The 20614-nt window shown below is 46.4% G+C and overlaps 3 protein-coding genes and 1 long non-coding RNA gene across 11 annotated transcripts in view; 2 read left to right on the top strand and 2 right to left on the bottom strand.

Moving 5' to 3' along the window:
- Window positions 1-3216, bottom strand: part of RNF10 (ring finger protein 10) — a 44312-nt gene extending 41096 nt beyond the window's left edge. For all 4 annotated transcript variants that reach the window (XR_013522161.1, XR_013522162.1, XM_035257826.3 and 1 more), the window contains exon 1: window positions 2601-3216. Coding sequence is in view for 2 of the 4 variants with exons in the window: in XM_035257826.3 (XP_035113717.1) it covers window positions 2601-2757 (157 nt within the window). In the remaining 2 variants the exon portion in view is untranslated. The remainder of the gene's footprint in view (window positions 1-2600) is intronic.
- Window positions 3217-6957: 3741 nt separating this feature from the next.
- On the bottom strand, window positions 6958-11114 carry LOC144577688 (uncharacterized). Of its 2 annotated transcripts, none has more exons than XR_013522164.1 (3): window positions 10564-11114; window positions 8314-8428; window positions 6958-7419 (listed from the first exon to the last, which is right to left on the bottom strand). It is a non-coding gene; the product is annotated as an uncharacterized LOC144577688 (long non-coding RNA). The 2 variants fall into 2 exon arrangements; XR_013522165.1 differs by having other exon boundaries at window positions 10407-10590.
- COQ5 (coenzyme Q5, methyltransferase) overlaps window positions 10661-20614 on the top strand; it is a 26466-nt gene continuing 16512 nt past the window's right edge. For all 4 annotated transcript variants that reach the window (XM_009004779.6, XM_009004777.6, XM_009004776.5 and 1 more), the window contains exons 1-2: window positions 10661-10879; window positions 19186-19335. In XM_009004779.6, the coding sequence (XP_009003027.4) occupies window positions 10678-10879; window positions 19186-19335 (352 nt within the window). In that variant the 5' untranslated portion in view covers window positions 10661-10677. The remainder of the gene's footprint in view (window positions 10880-19185; window positions 19336-20614) is intronic.
- On the top strand, window positions 15158-15676 carry LOC108593243 (large ribosomal subunit protein eL42-like). Its single transcript, XM_017976425.4, has one exon. It carries the CDS (start codon window positions 15300-15302, stop codon window positions 15618-15620), a length of 321 nt encoding a protein of 106 aa, XP_017831914.3. The 5' UTR covers window positions 15158-15299; the 3' UTR covers window positions 15621-15676.

The following is a 20614-nucleotide window of genomic DNA, read 5'->3' as shown; positions in this document are numbered from 1 at the left end:
CGTCTCACTCTGCCACCCAGGCTAGAGTGCAGTGGAGTGATCATGGCTCACTGCAGCCTTGAACTTCTGGGTTCAAGTGCTCTTCCTCCTCCTCCTGCCTCAGCCTCTGCACAGCTGGGACTACAGGTGTGTGCCACCACGCCTGGCTCATTTATTCTTTTGCAGGACAGGGTCTCGAACTCCTGGGCTCAAGCAATCTGCCTACCTCAGCCTCCCAAAGTGCTGGGATTACAGCCACCCAGCCCATTTGAAATGCCAACAATGACAAATATTTGCTTTGGTCAAACTACTATAGAATTCTGTATCATCTTCTTGGGTAATGAGAGTTAATTCCAATAATCAACATATTCAAAGTGAAGGACATAGCAGTAAAATTCCTTAAATACCTGTTTGTTGGCTTATTTTGTTCGAGTTGTCACAAGTTTTCACCTACTGCTAACTAGGAAAAAAACTTAAGGCATTTATTGCAACTGACTAATGAATGTGTGACAGTGGCTTAAAAAGGAGCCACAGAAACATTAGTTGAGAATTCAGACAGCTGAAGAACCAAATCCTTAACATACATCTGGGAACAGAGTGCAAAAATAAACTTACTTATCAATTGCTTTGAGCAACAGACCACTCTAAACCAGTTCTAACACTGGCTTCCTTCTACCTTTTGAGGGATCTATGGCAAAGCTACACATGTGCATAACCGCAAAATCAGTCCGCATATATACCATTTCCTCACATGGCCCAAGAATCCATACTTCTACTAGTCTCACACCAGGTAAACAAGTTTGCTACATTCAGCAGGTGAGCTCCGAATGAGTTAGTAAGCCATACAACTTTTTGTTCGATTTTTTTTGTTTGGTTTAAGTCAGCCTTACAGTTTTGTTAAGGGATGGGGACTCTCTGCCGCCCAGGCTGGATGAATGCAGTGTCCTGATACAACTCACTGCAGCTGAAACTTCCTTGAGCTTATGTGATCCTCCCACCTCACCTTTGAGGAGATAGGATTACAGGTGTGTGCCACCACACCCAGCTAATTTTTTTTTTCCTATAGAGACAGGGTGTTACAATCTTGCCCAAACTGGTGCGGAATTCCTGGGCTCAAGTGACACTCCCCACCTCAAGCCTCCCAAAGTGCTGGGATTACAGGTGTGAGCCACCACAACCGGTCTCTCTTACAGATTTTTATCTGTTTTAAACTGTTTTAAACTGGACCTCCACATTTAGGAACTCCAAATATTTCCCTCTCTGCCACAACATACCCACTGTCGCTGACATCTTCCTATTACTGCTAATGTGACTGAATTACAAAAGAGAGCAGAGATTAGTACAAACTTGAAAATAAAATAAAAAACACTGGACTCCAATCTCTGCCAACTCCTAACATCCTACCTGTTCAGCTTATTCCTTCTTTAAATATGAACAATTTCACCCTGCTAGACAGGTCAGTGACTGGCACAGTGATAACAGAGGTAAAAACTTCAGGCCAGGCGCAGTGGCTCACGCCTGTAATCCCAGCACTTTGGGAGGCTGAGGCGGGTGGATCACGAGGTCAGGAGTTCAGGACAAGCCTGGCCAAGACTGTGAAACTCCGACTCTACTAAAAATACAAAAATTAGCCAAATGGCGGTGGCAGACGCCTGTAACCCCAGCTACTCAGGAGGCTGAGGCAGGAGAATTGCTTGAACCCGGGAGGGGGAGGTTGCAGTGAGCAGAGATCATGCCACTGCACTCCCACCTGGGTGACAGAGTAAGACTGTCTCAAAAAAAAAAAAAACTTCACCTAGTACTTGGCACATGGTAAGCCCTCGATTAAAGGTAGCTATCATCATTATGGTCATAGTTTAATATTGAGAGACTTGATTACAGAAATAAAACCATCCCTGTTAAAGGACAATTAACAGTCCAACACACAAAAATAGACGTGTATCTCGTGCAAAATAGACGTCAGATACCCGAAGACCTTAGTTTATTTGTTTTCGAAGTTTATTTAATTCTATTACCTCCACCTACCTTTACAAGTAAGTAAACTCGGGGCACTCACTCAAGGTCTGGCAAACTGGGACCCAAAAGGACTGAATTGATAGTCTGTGCTCTTAACCCCACACTGAATAGACCATTCAATGACTTCCTCTTCGAAAGAGGAATGGATCTGAGGCCAGATTATTAAATAAGAGATCTAAATTTGAAAGGCCCTCGGGCCCCACCCACTCGTCTAAACTTGAACACTATCCAATGTTAATTCAACTCTAAAGGGTAGAAGAACGTAGTGGTTTTAGGAGCGTGGACTGATGAGTCAGACAAACCAGGTCTTAAGGCCTGCTGTGAGGCACATACTAGCTGGGTGACCTTACCCTTTCTCAATCTTGCTTTCCTCAAGTGTAAAATGGGAATTCGAGCAGTTTTGAGTATTAATGTAAAGGACCCACGTAAACCACGCAATACAGCGCTGATTAGCATAACTAACGAGAGCTATGGAAAAGGGCACGTAGGAGCTATAATAGAAAGTGGAGCCTGTCCCGGGGTAACCCAGCAGACAAGAGGGCAAGGACTCTCTCCCCAGCCTCAGGGGCAGTCGCCCCCGGCCACTGCCGCAGGCCCGCCCTTACCGCTCTTGGGTTTAGACTCGCCGGCTGGCCCCGCCGAGGCGGAGCGGGGCGGCTGTTGCCCTTTGCTGCTGCCCGAACAGGCGGAGGAGCTGTTGGAGACGCTGTTCTTGTCCATGTCGGAGGCGGTGGCGGCGGCGTTGGGGGAGCTCAGCGGCATCAACGGGGGCCTCGGCGGCGGCGACGGCGGTCGGAGCGGAGCGGGCGCGGCGGGGACCCAGGCTCATGGCGTTCAGGGCCGGCGGGGGTCGGCGGCGGCAGCGGTTCTCGGTCTTCATGGCGACATTTTTCCCTGTTTCCTTCCTTGGTTTCTCAAATTAGAAAGAGAAGCGGCGGATGGGGCTGTCAAGCCCGGCGGCAGCGGTGATCGAGGAAGAGGAGGAGGCCGGGGCTCGGGAGTACTTGGCCGGGCCTGGCGGGGCGGAGGCTGCCGGGGAAGGGGAGGTGAGGGAGGGTGCGCGAGCCCCGCCGGCCGGCCGGACACGCTCTCCCGCCGCGGGGCAGGGGAGAGGGCTGGCTGGCTTGGTGTCGGGGACAAATGTCTCCGACACAGCGACGGACACTCGCCTCTGGGCCGAGGCCGAGTTACTCCGGGAATGGCGACGAGTCGCCAAACAGCATCTCAAAGAACCCGGATGGACTGTATATATAGCGGCGAAAGGGTGACGTATTCTGGGAAATGTAGTTTTTGCCTACATCCGGGGCTCGTGGGTTTTTTGGGTTTTTTTGGTGTTTTTTTTTTTTTTTTTTCCTTCTTTTAATTTCCTCCCTGGGCCGGGCGCGGTGGCTCACACCTGTAATCCCAGCACTTTGGGAGGCCGAGGCGGGTGGATCACGAGGTCAAGAGATCAAGACCATCCTGGTCAACATGGTGAAACCCCGTCTCTACTAAAAATACAAAAAATTAGCTGGGCATGGTGGCGCGTGCCTGTAATCCCAGCTACTCAGGAGGCTGAGGCAGGAGAATTGCCTGAACCCAGGAGGCGGAGGTTGCAGTGAGCCAAGATGGCGCCATCGCACTCCAGCCTGGGTAACAAGAGCGAAACTCCGTCTAAAAAAAAAAAAAAATTAATTTCCTCCCAGACCCCAGTTCCAACCCCACTGTGAGGGTGTTAAGGATAATGTGAGTTGTAGTTCTCTCCAGGTGCAGGTTTTTTGACTTAGTACACTAAAAATACAGCAACAATAATAATATACACTAACAATAATGTAGCCAAACATTGAAATACCTGTGAAACTCCTTTCTAGACTTGTTTGATTTATGGTTCAAATTCCAGCGTTAATACCAATTGATTTATGGCCCTTAGTCTATCGCATATTAGGAATAATAATAATAGCGTTAATAAGGACAATACCTTACATTTAGTATCACTTTACAGTACTTCATACAGTACATCACTTTATTTCTCTAGCATGGTGTGGTGGCACACGGCTGTGGTCCCAACTACTTGGGAGACTGAGGCAGAAATGGGAGGAGACCGTGGTTCATTCGTGTAATCCCAACACTTTGGGAGGCAGAGGTGGAAGGATCCTTGGAGACCAGGGGTTCCAGACCAGCCTGGGGAATATAGCGAGACCCCTGTCTCTAAAGAATAATAATTTATTTTTCTTTTCTCAAGACGAAGTCTTCCTCTGTCGACCAGTTTCAAACGTTTCTCCTGCCACAGCCTCCCGAGTAGCTGGGATTACAGGCGCCCGCAACCACACCCAGCTAATTTTTGTATTTTTAGTGGAGACAGGGTTTCACCATATTGGGCAGGCTGGTCTTGATCTCCTGACCTCTGAATCGCCCGCCTTGGCCTCCCAAAATGCTGGGATTACGGGCGTGAGACACTGCATCTGGCCTTGGCTTAACTTTTTTTTTTTTACACTCCAACATAAGTCATCATGCTAGTAACTTTTTAAAAACTATTTTTATTCTTGGCCGGGCTTGGTGGCTCACGCCTGTAATCCCAACACTTTGGGAGGCTGAGGCAGGTGGCTCACGAGGTCAAGAGTTCAAGACCAGCCTGACCAACATGGCGAAACCTCGTCTCTACTAAAAATTTAAAAAAATTGGCCAGGTGCGGTGGCTCAAGCCTGTAATCCCAGCACTTTGGGAGGCCGAGGCGGGTGGATCACGAGGTCAAGAGATCGAGACCATCCTGGTCAACATGGTGAAACCCCATCTCTACTAAAGATACAAAAAATTAGCTGGGCATGGTGGCACATGCCTGTAATCCCAGCTGCTCAGGAGGCTGAGGCAGGAGAATTGCCTGAACCCAGGAGGCAGAGATTGCGGTGAGCCGAGATCGCGCCATTGCACTCCAGTCTGGGTAACAAGAGCAAACTCTGTCTTAAAAAAAAAAAAAAAAAAAAAAAAATTGCTTGAAGCCAGGAGGCAGAGTTTGTAGTGAGCCAAAATCTCCCCATTGCATTCCAGCCTGGGCAACAGAGCTATACTCTGTCTCAAAAAAAAAAAAATTATCTGGGCAGCCAGGCTTGGTGGCTCACACCAGTAATCCCAGCCCTTTGGGAGGCTGAGGGGGCAGATCACTTGAGGCCAGGAGTTGAAGACCAACCTGGCCAACATATCAAAATCCCATCTCCACTAAAAATACAAAAATTAGCTGGGCTCTGAATAAAATACTTTGAATAAAACTAACTTTAATTTAAAATAAAAGAAAGGAAGAAAAGAAAATTAGCCAAGCATAGTGGCTGTGGCTGCACACCTGTAGTCCTAGCTACTCAGGAAACTAAGGTGGGAGGATCACCTGAGCCCAGCAGTTGGAGGTTGCAATGAGATATGATTGTGCCAGTACACTCCAGTATGAATGACAGAGAGGGAGTTCCTGTCTTAAAAAAAATAATAACAAGCCGGACTTGGTGGCTCATGCCTGTAATCCCAGCACTTTGGGAGTATGAGACAAACAGATTACTGGAGGTAGGGAGTCCGAGACCAGCCTGACCAACAGAGAGAAACTCCATCACTACCAAAAATACAAAATATTAACCAGGCGTGGGGGTGCATGCCTATAATCCCAGCTACTCAGGAGCCTGAGGCAGGAGAATGGCTTGAACCCGGGAAGTGGAGGTTGCAGTGAGCTGAGATCATGCCAAGTACAACTTCAACCTGGGCAACAAGAGTGAAACTCTGTCTCAAAAAAAAAAAAAAAAAAAAAGTAGGAATATAAAACGAAAAGCAGATTAGTCATTTCAAAGTTACTTTTCTTGTAAAGGTTTAAGCAGAATGGACTTCCTTATGTGGACTAAAACTGACCTGTTTGGGAATTTGGTGATTTATCAGAAGGTCAGCTAAACAACTTAGTTTAGGCGTGGTTGGGTAGAACTTGACCTTGAGTAACTCTGTTTTGGTTTGGTCTATTGTGCTGAAGCTCAGTGCAAACCAATGGCCTCCTATAAACTATATTTAACAGCTGTTAACATGGACTATCACATTTAATTCTCACAATAACTAAATTTTAGGCTGAGTACACCTGTAGTCCCAGCTCAGGAGGCTGAGGAGGGATGATCACTTGAGCCCAGGAGTATGAGTCCAGCCTGGGTAACATAGCAAGACTCTGTCCCTAAATAAAATAAATTTAAAGATGAGAAAATGGCCGGATGCGGTGGCTCAAGCCTGTAATCCCAGCACTTTGGGAGCCCACCGTGGGCAGATCACAAGGTCAGGCTGGAGTTCAAGACCAGCCTGGCCAATATGGTGAAACCCTGTCTCTACTAACAATACGCAAGTTAGCTAGGCATGGTGGCAGGAGCCGGTAGTCCCGGCTACTCAGGAGGCTGAGGCAGGAGAATTGTTTGAACCTGGAGGTGGAGGTTGCAGTGAGCTGAGATCACTCCATTGCACTCCAACCTGGGTGACACAGTAAGACTCTGTCTCAAAAAAAAAAGAGGCCGGGCATGGTGACTCATGCCTGTAATCCCAGCACTTTAGGAGGCCCAGGCAGGTGGATCATGAGGTCAAGAGATCGAGACCATCCTGGCCAACATGGTGAAACCCCATCTCTATTAAAAATAGAAAAGTTAGCTGGGCATGGTGGCAGGTGCCTGTAGTCCCAGCTACTCCGGAGGCTGAGGCAGGAGAATTGCTTGAACCCAGGAGGCAGAGGTTGCAGTGAGCTGAGATCCCGCCACTGCACTCCAGCAACAGAGCTCTGTCTCAAAAAGAAAAAAAAGAAAATCACACACATGGCCAGGCAAAGTGGCTCAAGCCTGTAATCACAACGTTCTGGGAGGCTGAGGCAGGAGGATCACTTGATGCTGAGTTTGAGACCAGCCTGAGCAACATAGTGAAACCCATTCATTAGTAAAAATTAAAATTAAAAAAAAAGTATGGCTTACAGATATAGACACTAAGACCTTGGAAATCACACCACATCTATTTGTACTTCAGAAAATTACAAATGATTGCCTTCTACACATAGTAGTTTGAGATTCAAAAGATCACATACTTTGGAGGCCAAGGCGGGCGGATCACCTGAGGTTGGGAGTTCAAGATCAGCCTGATCAACATGGTGAAATCTCCTCTTAAAAAAAAAAAAAGCCAGGCGCGGTGGCTCAAGCCTGTAATCCCAGCACTTTGGGAGGCCGGGGCGGGTGGATCACAAGGTCAAGAGGTCGAGACCATCCTGGTCAACATGGTGAAACCCCATCTCTACTAAAAATCCAAAAATTAGCTGGGCATGGTGGTGCATGCCTGTAGTCCCAGCGACTCGGGAGGCTGAGGTAGGAGAACTGCTTGAACCCAGAATGTGGAGGTTGCGGTGAGCCGAGATCGTCGTGCCATTACACTCCAGTCTGTGTAACAAGAGCGAAACTCCGTCTCAAAAAAAAAAGAGAGAGAGAAAAAAAGATCATATACACATGCTATTAAGGAAATGAACAGGGCCAGGTGTGGTGGTTCACTCCTGGAATCCCAGCACTTTGGGAGACTAAGGTGGGCAGATTGCCCAAACCCAGGGGTTCAAGACCAGCTAGGGCAGCATGACAAAACCCTGTCTCAATAAAAAATATATAAATTGCTGGGCACGGTGGCTCACATCTGTAATCCCAGCACTATGGGAGGCCCAGGAGGGCAGATCACGAGGTCAGTTCGAGACCAGCCTAACCAACAAGGTGAAACCCCGTCTCTACTAAAAAACACAAAAATAGGCCGGGCATGGTGGTTCAAGCCTGTAATCCCAGCACTTTGGGAGGCCGAGGTGGGTGGATCACAAGGTCAAGAGATCGAGACCATCCTGGTCAACATGGTGAAACCCCGTCTCTACTAAAAATACAAAAAATTAGCTGGGCATGGTGGCGCATGCCTGTAATCCCAGCTACTCAGGAGGCTGTGACAGGAGAATTGCCTGAACCCAGGAGGCGGAGGTTGCGGTGAGCCGAGATCACGCCATTGCACTCCAGCCTGCGTAAGGAGAGCAAACCTCCGTCTCAAAAAAAAACCCACAAAAATTAGCTGGGCATGGTGGCACGTGCCTATAATCCCAGCTACTCAGGAGGCTGAGGCGGGAGAATCCCTTGAATCTGGGAGGCAGAGGTTGCAGTGAGTCAAGATTGTGCCATTGCAATCTCAAACTCCAAACCTCAGAAGATCTGTCTGCCTTGGCCTCCCAAAGTGCTGGGATTACAGCAAAGACCAGCCTGGGCAACAACAGCGAAACTCCATCTCAAAAAAAAAATAATAAATAATAAATAAGCCCAGTGTGGTGGTACATACCTGTAGTCCCAGCTACTCAGGGAGGCTGAGGTGGGAGAATCACTTGACCCTGGGAGGCTGAGAAGTGAGCTGTGATTGTGCCACTGCATTCTATCCTGGGCGACAAAGTGATATCCTGTTTCAAAATAAAGAATGAATGAATAAGTAAGACTAGCCTGGCCAACATGGTGAAACCCCATCTCTACTAAAAATACAAAAAATAGGCCAGATGCAGTGGCTCACGCTTGTAATCTCAGCATTTTGGGAGGCCAAGGAAAGCGGATCACAAGGTCAGGAGTTCAAGACCAGCCTGTCCAAGATGGTGAAATGCCATCTCTATAAAAAGTAAGATAAAATACAAAAAATAGCCGGGAGTGATGGTGGGTGCCTGTAATCCCAGCTACTCAGAAGCCTGAGGCAGGAGAATCACTTGAACCTGGGAGGCGGAGGTTGTGGTGTGCCTGGGCAACGAGAACAAAACATCATTTCAAAAAAGAAAAAAGTAAATAGGCCGGGCACGATGGCTCACGCCTGTAATCCCAGCACTTTGGGAGGCCGAGGCGGGTGGATCACGAGGTCAAGAGATCGAGACCATCCTGGTCAACATGGTGAAACCCCGTCTCTACTAAAAATACAAAAATTAGCTGGGCATGGTGGCGCGTGCCTGTAATCCCAGTAGGTACTCAGGAGGCTGAGGCAGGAGAATTGCCTGAACCCAGGAGGCGGAGGTTGCGGTGAGCCGAGATCACGCCATTGCACTCCAGCCTGGGTAACAAGAGCGAAACTCCTTCTCAAAAAAAAAAAAAAAAAGAAGTCAAGAATTGGGCCCTTTGTGCCTCCTTATTTATCGTTACACGGTATAAAAGACATTAATAAGTATATAAATAAATGACTTTCTTGGAATTAACAGTTTAAATGTAATAAAAGAAGTTAGATACTAATCTCTCTCTTTTTTTTTTTTTTTTTGAGAGGGAGTCTCACTCTGTCTCCAAGGCTGGAGTGCAGTGGCATTATCTCTGCACACTGCAACCTCTGCCACCCAGATTGAAGCGATTCTCCTGCTTCAGCTTCACAAATAGCTGGGACTACAGGTGTGCACCACCACGCCTGGCTAATTTTTGTATTTTTAGTAGAGATGGGGTTTCACCATGTTAGCCAGGCTGGTCTCAAACTGCTGACCTCTGCAGTACGCCTGCCTCAGCCTCCCAAAGTGCTGTGATTACACACATGAGCCACTGAGCCCGGCCACTTTCTTTTAACAAAGACATGAGAACTATGAGTACATGGATGAATCATTTCTCCCTTGTATTATTCCTCTTTTTTTTTTCTCATTACTATACCAACGAGGATCTTCTATCATTCTTAAAATAAAAGAGAAAAAAACAGAAATCCCAGTGCAGTACTTCCCAAACGAGAGCGGTAGGTGTCCATCTGTCAGGCTATATTAAACCAAGAAGAGAATTTTCATTTCAAAATAGTTTCTCCTATTGGCGCTTTCTCCTCGTGAAATATTTACAGGAAACATACATTTAAAATGGAATGAAAGCAGAAACACACAGTAATCCAAGCGAAATTCAAGGACATCCATTCTTTCTTTTGCACAAGATGGTCCACATTACCCTTTCCGTTAAAAAAGAGTGAAAATCTGGGGCTGAAGTAAAACACTCATAACATGCCAGTTGGAGCTAGAAATGTAGCTTTGTGTCAGCAGGAGACCAAGTGAGTGGTGTTTGGTTTTGGCTTGCTAAGTGGACCAGAGCTTTCGTTCCCATTTATGAACTTCCTAAGTTCGTAAAATGGGCAGACCAAAGAAGTCTGTCCTATGTTTATTTTCCAGAGTAGTCTGGCATATGTTTCTTAAGAATTGTCTGCAAATCTCTTGCATGAGAATCGCCAGTTTTTTTTTTTTAACAGATTAAAGGGATATATGCTAGATGTATTGATTCAAAATATCTGGTTGTTGGAGGCCCAGGAATCTGCATTTTAAATAAACCAGGTGATTTTTACGCTCAACAAAGTGTGCAGGAATTGGCCCGTGATCTTGGGTTTTAAACCACACCATGCCTCAATTTCCCCCTTCTACAACACAAAACAAGAGTTCCTGGATATCTTACGAGTTAGTACTCTTCTGCCTGGCAGGATTCAGCGACATGGCCGCTAAGAGGTGACCCAGGGTTCCCCCAGAGGTCCCCTCATTCCTGGTGAATTGTAAATTCAATTTGAGAAGAGAGAGAGGAAGGGATCTGTATCCTAGAGATTTTGCATGCAGACCTCAGGATCAGATTTCAGGGCGCGTTCGTCTAATAATGTTTGCGCCCAGCCGCCGTCGTTCTTCTGGTGACGCAACACGGCGTACCTTCTGGCCCTTGGAACTCGAGTACCAAGATGGCGGCTCCCAGAAGCTTGGCTCTATGGAACTATTGCAGTCGTAGGTGGTCGCGGGCGATGCGGGGCTGTCAGCTCCTCGGGCTTCGTGGCTCTTGGCCCGAGGCCCCACTAAGTGCGCGGCTCTTGTCCCAAGAGAAGCGGGCAACGGAAACGCACTTCGGGTTTCAGACTGTGTCGGAAGAGGAAAAGGGGGGCAAAGGTGAAAGGGGCGAGAGGGTGGATGGAAGGATCTGACCGCCCGTAGTCTAGTTTCCTCTGGCCAGTTAAGGCTGATTTAACATCCAGTTAGTTCCAGTGTTGTTGTCTGTGCAGTTCTGATTTCTTTTTATTGTTGTTTTTGAGACGGAGTTCCGTTCTTGTTGCGCAGGCTGGAGTGCAATGGCGCGATCTCGGCTGATCGTAACCTCCTCCTCCCCGGCTCAAGCGATTCTCCTGTCTCCGCCTCCCAAGTAGCTGGGATTACAGGCATGCGCCACCACGCCCGTCTAATTTTGTATTTTTATTAGAGACAGGGTTTCTCCATGTTGGTCATGCTGGTCTCAAACTCCCGACCTCAGGTGGTCCGCCCGCCTCGGCCTGCGAAAGTGCTGGGATTACAGGCTTGAGCCACCGCGCCCGGCTGCAGTTCTGATTTCTAAGGAGTGCCCCCTGCCTGACCCGGCGGCGTTTAGACGCCCACTTTTTTTAAAGCAGAATAATGTTAACTAAATGCCATCAATTGAGCGTTTGTGATGTGCCAGGCAATGTACAGACATTATTTCAGTTCTCATTTCAATATTCCGGTAGTGGGTATTGTTATTAACATATTATATTACACGTGAGGAAATTGAGACTTAAAGATTAAGCAAGAAGTTGCCCAATTGAACATATTTAGTAAGTGACCGAAGCAGTATTCAAACTCAGTTTAATCTGATTACGAAGCCCACGTTCTTTACCTCTTGAGAAAAATAGGTCTTCTTTTTTTTTTTTTTTTTTGGGGGGGGTGGGGGAGGAAGGCAGGAAGGGAGAGAAGAAGGACGGTAGGGAGGGAGGAAGGGATGAAGGAAGGAAGGAAGGGAGGAAGCGGGGAGGGAGGGAGGGAGGGAAGGGAAGGGAAGGAAGGGAATCAAGCAATGAGAGAGACACTGCCGACCTGGATCTAGAGGTTTACAAGTTGATTTCTTTTTTTTTGAGAGAAAGAAAGAAAAAAAAAATAAGTAAAGGAGAGGAAGACAGAGGAAAAGAAAGAGGGAGAGTAAATGGAAATATTGCTTTATTTTGAAAAAAATTGGATATTAATAATGGCCCATCAATGTTTCATTTAAACTTATGGGTAGGTGTGGTGTGGTATTTTTTTTTTTTTTTTTTAAAGAAAGAGGGAAACTATCTTCTGTGAACCTCAGCTTCCAAATTTGCCAAGTAGGACTAACAGTAACCCTTCTTCTCTTGGAGTTCTTGTGAGTATCAAACTATTTGATACATGAAAGCACTTCAAACAGCCCCTAGCACTTAGTAATTGTTCAATAATGTTAGATATTGTTGAGCAGTTCCTTTTTGTCAGCACTGTGCAACAGGCGTAGGAAAAGAAATGGTTTGTTTTTTTTTTGCAAGGAAGGGGAGACTCAAGGAAACTTCAACAAGTGGGTTTATGAAGGAAAAGATAGGACTGTTTTAAACTCAACCAGTAGTATTTATAATGATGAAGGTATTGGCCCATTTTACAGATGTATAAGGTGAGGTTCTGAGAGGTTTCTTTACTGAGTTACCCAGGAAATAAGGGAAAGTGCCCACAGCGGAATTTCCCATCCTCTTAAAGACTGCCCACCTCAACCTTGCTAATACGTAGCCCTGCTTTAACACTTTGAATGTCAAGTTCAAATTAGTATTTGATTCACAGGACTGAATACCCAGAAAGCCAGGCTCATTCATTCCTATTTCCTCAGTGCTTGAAGCACATTAGGAGCTTGGTAACTGCTTATGGAATGAAATAAGCAGAGCCAAGTACAATAATACCAAGCATTTTATTTTTTATTTTTAAAACGAGTCAGAGGCCAGGCGCGGTGGCTCACGCCTATAATCCCAGCACTTTGGGAGGCCGAGGCGGGTGGATCACGAGGTCAAGAAATCGAGACCATCCTGGTCAACATGGTGAAACCCCATCTCTACTAAAAAGACAACAATTAGCTGGGCATGGTGGCGTGCGCCTGTAGTCCCAGCAACTCGGGAGGCTGAGACAGGAGAATTGCTTGAACCCAGGAGGCAGAGGTTGCGGTGAGCCGAGATCGCACCGAGCCGAGATCGCGCCATTGCACTCCAGCCTGGGTAACAAGAGCGAAATTCTGTCTCAAAAAAAAAAAAAACTAGTCAATTGTAGTAGCAAGCACTTATTAAGGGTCTGAAACCTTCTAAAATATTTCACATTAATTCTTATTTATTTTTTAAATAATTTATCTTTCTCATGTTTACAGTGACACATTAATTCTTATAACTAAAACTGTAAGATAAGAACTATTAGTCCAGTTTATTTAGGGGGCATTGAATCTCCCTCTGTCGCCCAGGCTGGAGTCCTGGCTCAATCTTGGTTCACTGCAACCTCCGCCTCCCAGGTTCAAGTGATTCTCCTGCCTCAGCCTCCCCAGTAGCTGGGATTACAGGCATCTGCCAGTACGCCCTGCTAATTTTTGTATTTTTAGTAGAGACAGGATTTCATCATGTTAGCCAGGTTGGTCTCGAACTCCTGACCTCAAGTGATCCTCATGCCTCAGCCTCCAAAGTTCTGGGATTACAGGCATGAGCCACCATGCCCACCTTAGCCCAGTTTTAGAAATGAAGAAAATGTGAAACAAATATGTTAAATCACTTGCCCAAGATTCTCCTAATAAGTGGCAGAGCTGAGATTTGAATTCAGGTGGGTTACACACAAAGTATATACTCTTATCCAGTAATTAGGAATAATAATAATAATGCCTAATTTCCGTATTGTGCTTTACAAAGTATAATCAACATTGCACACAGTCGCAAGCAGGGAAGAAGTTACCTACAGAACTAAACATTAGTTCCAGATTGGGGACTGAGATTGCAGTATAGACAGTCCTTGCCTTGCACAGTAATTAATGCAAGACTGAAAATGTGCAAGCCGTCTGGGCGCAGTGGCTCAAGCCTGTAATCCTAGCACTTTGGGAGGCCAAAACGGGCTGATCATCTGAGGTCAGAGTTCAAGACCAGCCTGGCCAATATGGTGAAAACCCCATCTCTACTAAAATACAGCAATTAGCCAGACATGATGGCAGGTTTTTGTAATCCCAGTTACTCAGGAGGCTGAGACGGGAGAATTGCTTGAACCTGGAAGACAGTGGTTGCAGTGAGCCCAGATTGCACCACTGCACTTCAGCCTGGGCAGCTGAGCGAGACTGTCTCAAGGAAAAAAAAAAAGGTAGGGCATGGTGGCTCAAACCTGTAATCCCAGCACTTTGGGAGGCCAAGACGGGTAGATCATGAGGTCAAGATATTGAGACCATCCTGGCCAACAGGGTGAAATACCATCTCTATTAAAAATACAAAAGGTTAGCTGGGCATGGTGGCAGATGCCTGTAGTACAGCTACTCGGGAGGCTGAGGCAAGAGAATGGCTTGAACCGGGGTGGTGGAGGTTGCAGTGAGCCAAGATTGCACCACTGCACTCCAGCCTGGCAGCAACAGAGTGAGACTCTGTCTCAAAAAAAAAAAAAAAGAAAATGTGGAAGCTGAAGTTATGCACAATGACCTTAATGGGAAAAATTGTAATTGTTCTAATAATTATATTATTAGATATATCTAATATAGATAAAATTAAAATGCTATCAGTTATAAATGCATAGGGGAATGAAAAAATATATTAAATGTATACTAAAACTAATATTTATTTATGGCTGGGCACAATGGTTCACACTTGTAATCCCAGCACTTTGGGAGGCTGAGGTGGGCAGATCACTTGAAGTCAGGAGTTTGAGACCAGCCTGGCTAACATGGTGAAACCTCATCTCTACTAAAAATACAAAAAAAAATTAGCTGGGCGTGGTGGTGCATGCCCGTAATTGTAGCTAATTAGGAGGCTGAGGTAGGTGAATTGTTTGAATCTGAGAGTGGAGGTTGCAGTGAGCCAAGTTTGTGCCAGTGCACTCTAATCTAGGCAACGGAGCAAGACTGTGAAAAGAAGGAAAAAAATTTGAATAAAAAATTAGAAACCTTGAGAATTTATTTTGTTTGCTTGTCAAAAATTTGCCAAGAGTAGTTTGATCTTGATTTGCTACCTTCTTGTCATGTGTAATAGCTTTTCTATGGCTTGGCAAATTGCCGCTGTCTGTGAACTGAGTAACTGGTACAGTGACCAGTCACCTAAAGTCTGTGAAAGAAGTATGTGCTTGTTTGCTGATCATGCTGTGTATCTGTTACTTACATAATGATTTGTAGACTAAAGAATGTACTTTAGGGCCAGGCACAGTGGCTCACACCTATAATCCTAGCACTTTGGGAGGCTGAGGCGGGAGGATCACCTGAGGTCGGGAGTTCGAGACCAGCCCAGCCAACATAGAGAAATCCCTTCTCTAGTAAAAAATACAAAATTAGCCAGGCACTTTCCGTGCCGGTAGCGCTTATGCAAAAATGGTGAACATTCCTAAAACCCGCTGGACTTTCTGTAAGAAGTGTGGCAAGCACCAACCCCACAAAGTGACACAGTATGAGAAGGGCAAGGATTCTCTGTATGCCCAGAGAAAGCGGCGTTATGACAGGAAGCAGAGTGGCTATGGTGGGCATACTAAGCCCATTTTCTGGGAAAAGGTTAAAACTACAAAGAATATTGTGCTAAGTCTTGAGTGCATTGAGCCCAATTGCAGATCTAAGAGAATGCTGGCTATGACAAGATGCAAGCATTTTGAACTGGGAGGAGATAAGAAGAGAAAGGGCCAAGTGATCCAGTTCTAAGTGTCATCTTTTATGAAGACAATAAAATCTTGAGTTTACGTTCAAAAAAAAAAAAATTAGCCAGGCATCGTGTTGGATGCCTGTAATCCCAGCTACTCAGGAGGCTGAGACAGGAGAATCACTTGAACCCAGGAGGTGGAGGATGCAGTGAGCTGAGATCGTGCCATTGCACTCCAGCCTGGGCAACAACAGCGAAACTCCGTCTCAAAAAAAAAGAATGTACTTTATGTAATTACTCACATTTGATATACTGTTGTACTTGAATTGTGGTGTTGGGGGACTGGTGTTATTTAGCTAATCCACAGTAACTGAAATTCATGCATATTGGAACATGCAAAGCAAGGACTATTTGTTTATTTTTGACACAAGTTCTCACTATGCTACCCAGGCTGGAGTGCAATGGCTATTTATAGGTACAATCATAGCACACTGCAGCCTTGAACTCCTGGGTTCAAGCAGTCCTCCCCTGTGGACCCCCGAGTAGCTGGCACTCCAGGTGTATGCCACTGTGCCAGCAAGGACTGTCTATACTCAGTGGGTTAGCTTTAGTGTCCCTTAGATACCCCAAAAGATGCTCAAAAGAAAAGAGCAGGCTTGACAAGGTGATTCACGCCTGTAATCCCAGCACTTTGGGAGGCTGAGGTGCGCTGATCACGAGGTCAGGAGTTCAAGACAAGCCTGACCAACATGGTGAAACCCTGTCTCTACCAAAATACAACATTAGCCAGGCATGGTGGCAAGCACCTGTAATCGCAGCTACTCAGGAGGCTGAGGCAGGAGAACTGCTTGAACACAGGAGGCAGAGGTTGCAGTGAGCCGAGATTGTGCCACTATACTCCATCCTGGGTGACAGAGCTAGACTACATCTCAAAAAAATAAAAACACAAAAAAAAGAGCACACTTGGAAATCCCAAGGTTGAGAATAGGCATTGAAGATTGAGTTAAAGGCAGGCCCTTTAGTCTGATTCAGCAGAAGAGAGTCATATTTGGATCTGTGCAGCACATTTCATCTGAGGAACTCAAAGTATCTCCTCTTCATTATCAGGCTGAATCTCCAATTCAGCCTTCTGGCAGGGAGTTGGGAGCTGGCACTGATATAGTCATCTTATGGGGAGAGAAGCTAAGGTGCAAAACAGTTAAATATAACTTCAAAGGGAAACACTTCTGAGAGTCTTGGATAGTAGACTCTTTCTCCCTTTAGCTCTCCCAGATTCCACAGTCTGCATTGATCCAATGGAGAAGACTCATAAGAGCCCTCTAAATTGTGACTTAGCCCTGATTCACAGCTTGGCATCTAGGTGCCCATCAAATTGTACCTAAGGTTCTCAGTGATAGAGGCAGACATGAGCTGAGGTCTTCCCATCCACTAATGATGCATGTTTCATCTTTTATTTGAAACAGAGTCTCTCTCAGTTGCCCATGCTGGAATGCAGTGGTCCAATTTCAGCTCACTACAACCTCCACTTCCCAGGTTCAACTGATTCTCCTGCCTCAGCTACCTGAGTAGCTGGGAGTACAGGTGTGGGCAACCATGCTTGGCTAATTTTTGTGTTTTCAGTAGAGACAGGGTTTTGCCATGTTGGCCAGGCTAGTCTTGAACTCCTGGCCTCAAGTGAACCACCCACTTTGGCCTCCCAAAGTGCTAGAATCTCAGGCAAGAGCCACTGCACCTGGTCTGTCATGCATCTTTCTAATGGATCTTGTCTTTTATTGTAATAACCATGAGAAAAATTCCAGTTTGCCCCACCCTGTCCTTTAAGAAAGAGAAATATATGTTTAGTACTAGGTATATGGATGGCATTATTACACAGTAGTGGGCCTAAGTAACACTAATTAAGACAGTAGAAAAGAGATTAACTTCTTCCATGAAGTACATTTAAGCCTCTTACTTGTGAGTCGAGATCACTACAACCTCTGTTTCCTGGGTTCAAGCAAATCTCCTGCCTCAGCCTCCCGAGTAGTTGGGATTACAGGTGCTTGCCACCGTGCCTGGCTAATTTTTGTATTTTTAGTAGAGACAGGATTTTGCCATCTTGGCCAGACTAGTCCTAAGCTCCTGACCTTGTGATCCACCCGCCTCAGCCTCCCAAAGTGCTGGTGTGAGCCACCGCGCCTGCTAAGCCTCTTATTAAAGAGCTAATGTGATGCCATTAGTGATTTATGGGCGACGGTGGGGTGCAGGCTGCAGAGAGGACAGGTGCAGACATGGCCAAGTCCAAGAACCACACCCCGCACAACTAGTCCCAAAATGGCAGAGAAATGGTATCAAGAAACCCCAATCACAAAGATACAAATCTCTTAAGGAGGTGGACCCCAAGTTCCTGAGGAACGTGCGCTTTGCCAGGAAGCACAACAAGAAGGTCCTAAAGAAGATGCAGGCTAACAATGCCAAGGCCATGAGTGCACGTGCCGAGGCTATCGAGGCCCTCATAAAGCCCAAGGAGGTTAAGCCCAAGATCCCAAAGGGTGTCAGCCGCAAGCTCGAGCAACTGGCCTACATTGCCCACTCCAAGCTTAGAAAGTGCTCGTGGCCGGGCACGGTGGCTCACGCCTATAATCCCAGCACTTTGGGAGGCCGAGGCGGGTGGATCACGAGGTCAAGAGATCAAGACCATCCTGGTCAACATGGTGAAACCCCGTCTCGACTAAAAATACAAAAAATTAGCTGGGCATGGTGGTGCATGCCTGTAATCCCAGCTACTCAGGAGACTGAGGCAGGAGAATTGCCTGAACCCAGGAGGCGGAGGTTGCGGTGAGCTGAGATGGCGCCATTGCACTCCAGCCTGGGTACAAGAGCGAAACTCCGTCACAAAAAAAAAAAAAAAGCAAAGTGTGCTCATGCCCACATTGCCAGGGGGCTCAGGTTGTGCCTGCCAAAGGTCAAGTCCAAGGCCAAGGATCAAACCAAGGCCCAGCCTGCAGCTCCAGCTTCAGTTCCAGCTCAGGCCCCTACAAAGGCTTCAGAGAAGATGTCTCTTGTCTTTCAACGTGAGGACAGAAGGACTGGTGTGACCCCTCCCGCTGCTGTCTGTATGGGGTTGGGATCCTCCTGTGCTATTTATATAAATAAACCTGAGGCAGGAAAAATAAATAAAGAGGTAATGTTAAAGTGTAGATTTGGACATCAAGCATTATGACTTAGTTTCATCTTGCAAAGACAGGCCATTTCAGGGGAAAAAAGCTTCTTCCTTTTTTGTTTAGGATTTTCCTTTTATTTATTTTTTTGAGACCGAATCTCACTGTCGCCCAGGCTGGAGTACAGTGGCACGATCTCAGCTCACTGCAACCTCTGCCTCCCAGGTTCAAGCGATTCTCCTGCCTCAGCCTCCTGAGTAGCTGGGATTACTGATGCAAGCCACCACACCGGCTTATTCTTGTATTGTTAGTAGAGATGGGGTTTCACCATGCTGGCCAGATGGTCTCGAACTCCTGACCTTGTGATCTGCCCACCTTGGCCTTCCACAGTGCTGGGATTACAGGCATGAGCCACTGTGCCTGGCCTGTTGAGGATTTTTCTAAGTGAATACTGTTAAGAGCACAATTGTGTGTGTTTCTCCCATGTCAGTCCATCAGGTGTTTGAAAGTGTGGCTAAGAAGTATGATGTGATGAATGATATGATGAGTCTTGGTATCCATCGTCTTTGGAAGGATTTGCTGCTCTGGAAGATGCATCCGCTTCCTGGGACCCAGCTGCTTGATGTTGCTGGAGGCACAGGTAATAATTGAGTTTGGTATCGTTCACTACCGTTGAGCATGTTTTACAGAAATTCGTTTGTCTTGTAATGAGCTAGCTCACCTAACAGGCTGAAGATGGTCATTGAAAATCAGCATACTTATAACTTCTGAGAAAGACATTCACTTCTCTTTTTGACTGAATATCAATCAAAAGCATAGAATATCAGTTTTGTGCCTGTCACGTTTCTAAAATACACAGGATTGGTTGGGTACAGTGGTTCACACCTGTACTCCCAGCATTTTGGGAAGCCGAGGTGGGTGGATCACCTGAGGTTAGGAGTTCAAGACAAGCCTGGCCAACATAGTGAAACTCCATCTCTACTAAAAATACAAAAACGTAGCTAGACATGGTGGTTCATGCCTGTAATACCAGCTATTGGGAAGCTGAGGCAGGAGAATTGCTTGAACCCGGGAGGAGGTGGTTCCAGTGAGCCAAGACCACGCTATTGCACTCCATCCAGCCTGGGCGGCAGAGGGAGACCCTGTGTCAAAAAAACAAAACTGTTGAGTTTATATATCACTTTAGGTTACCTTTTTTATGTAAGGCTTAGGGCAGAAGAAACTTCACTCTCATGCCAACTAAAGATTTAAACTGGCCTGTTTAGGAAATTGGCTGTGATCTCGCCCTCCCGATTTCTTTTTCTTTTTCTTTTTTTTTTTTTGAGACAGAAGTGGGACGATGGTTTGAGTCTGGGAGACGAAGGTTGCAGTGAGCCAAGATTGCTCCACTGCACTCCAGCCTAGGTGATAGAGCCAGAAAGAAAATGAAAAATACTAGCCAGAGACTGGGCACGGTGGCTTATGCCTATAATTCCAGCACTTTGAGAGGCTGAGGTGGTGGCTTATGCCTATAATTCCAGCACTTTGAGAGGCTGAGGTGGGAGAATCCCTTGAGCCCAGGAGTTCAAGAGCAGCCTAGGCAACATAGTGTGACCCCATCTCTACAAAAAGTTATGTTTTTTGTTTTTTGAGATGGATTCTCGCTTTTTCACCCAGGCTGGAGTGCAGTGGTGAGGTCTTCACTCAGTGCAACCTACATCTCCCAGGTTCAAGCAGTTCTCCTGCCTCAGCCTCCTGAGTAGCTGGGATTACAGGCACGTGCCACCACACCCAGCTAATTTTTATATTTTTATTAGAGATAGAGTTTCACCATGTTGGCCAGGCTGGTCTAGAACTCCTGACCTCAGGTGATCCGCATGCCTCGGCCTCCCAAAGTGTTGGGATTACAGGCATGAGCCACTGAGCCCGGCCATCTACAA

This window comes from Callithrix jacchus, chromosome 9, assembly GCF_049354715.1.
Source record: "Callithrix jacchus isolate 240 chromosome 9, calJac240_pri, whole genome shotgun sequence".
In the NCBI taxonomy this organism is placed as follows: domain Eukaryota; kingdom Metazoa; phylum Chordata; class Mammalia; order Primates; family Cebidae; genus Callithrix; species Callithrix jacchus.
This window is presented reverse-complemented; position numbering and strand designations above follow the sequence as displayed.

Bases quoted from the DNA above. Each gene is read 5' to 3' on its own strand.
- LOC108593243 (XM_017976425.4), top strand. From the start codon at position 15,300: ATGGTGAACATTCCTAAAACCCGCTGGACTTTCTGTAAGAAGTGTGGC.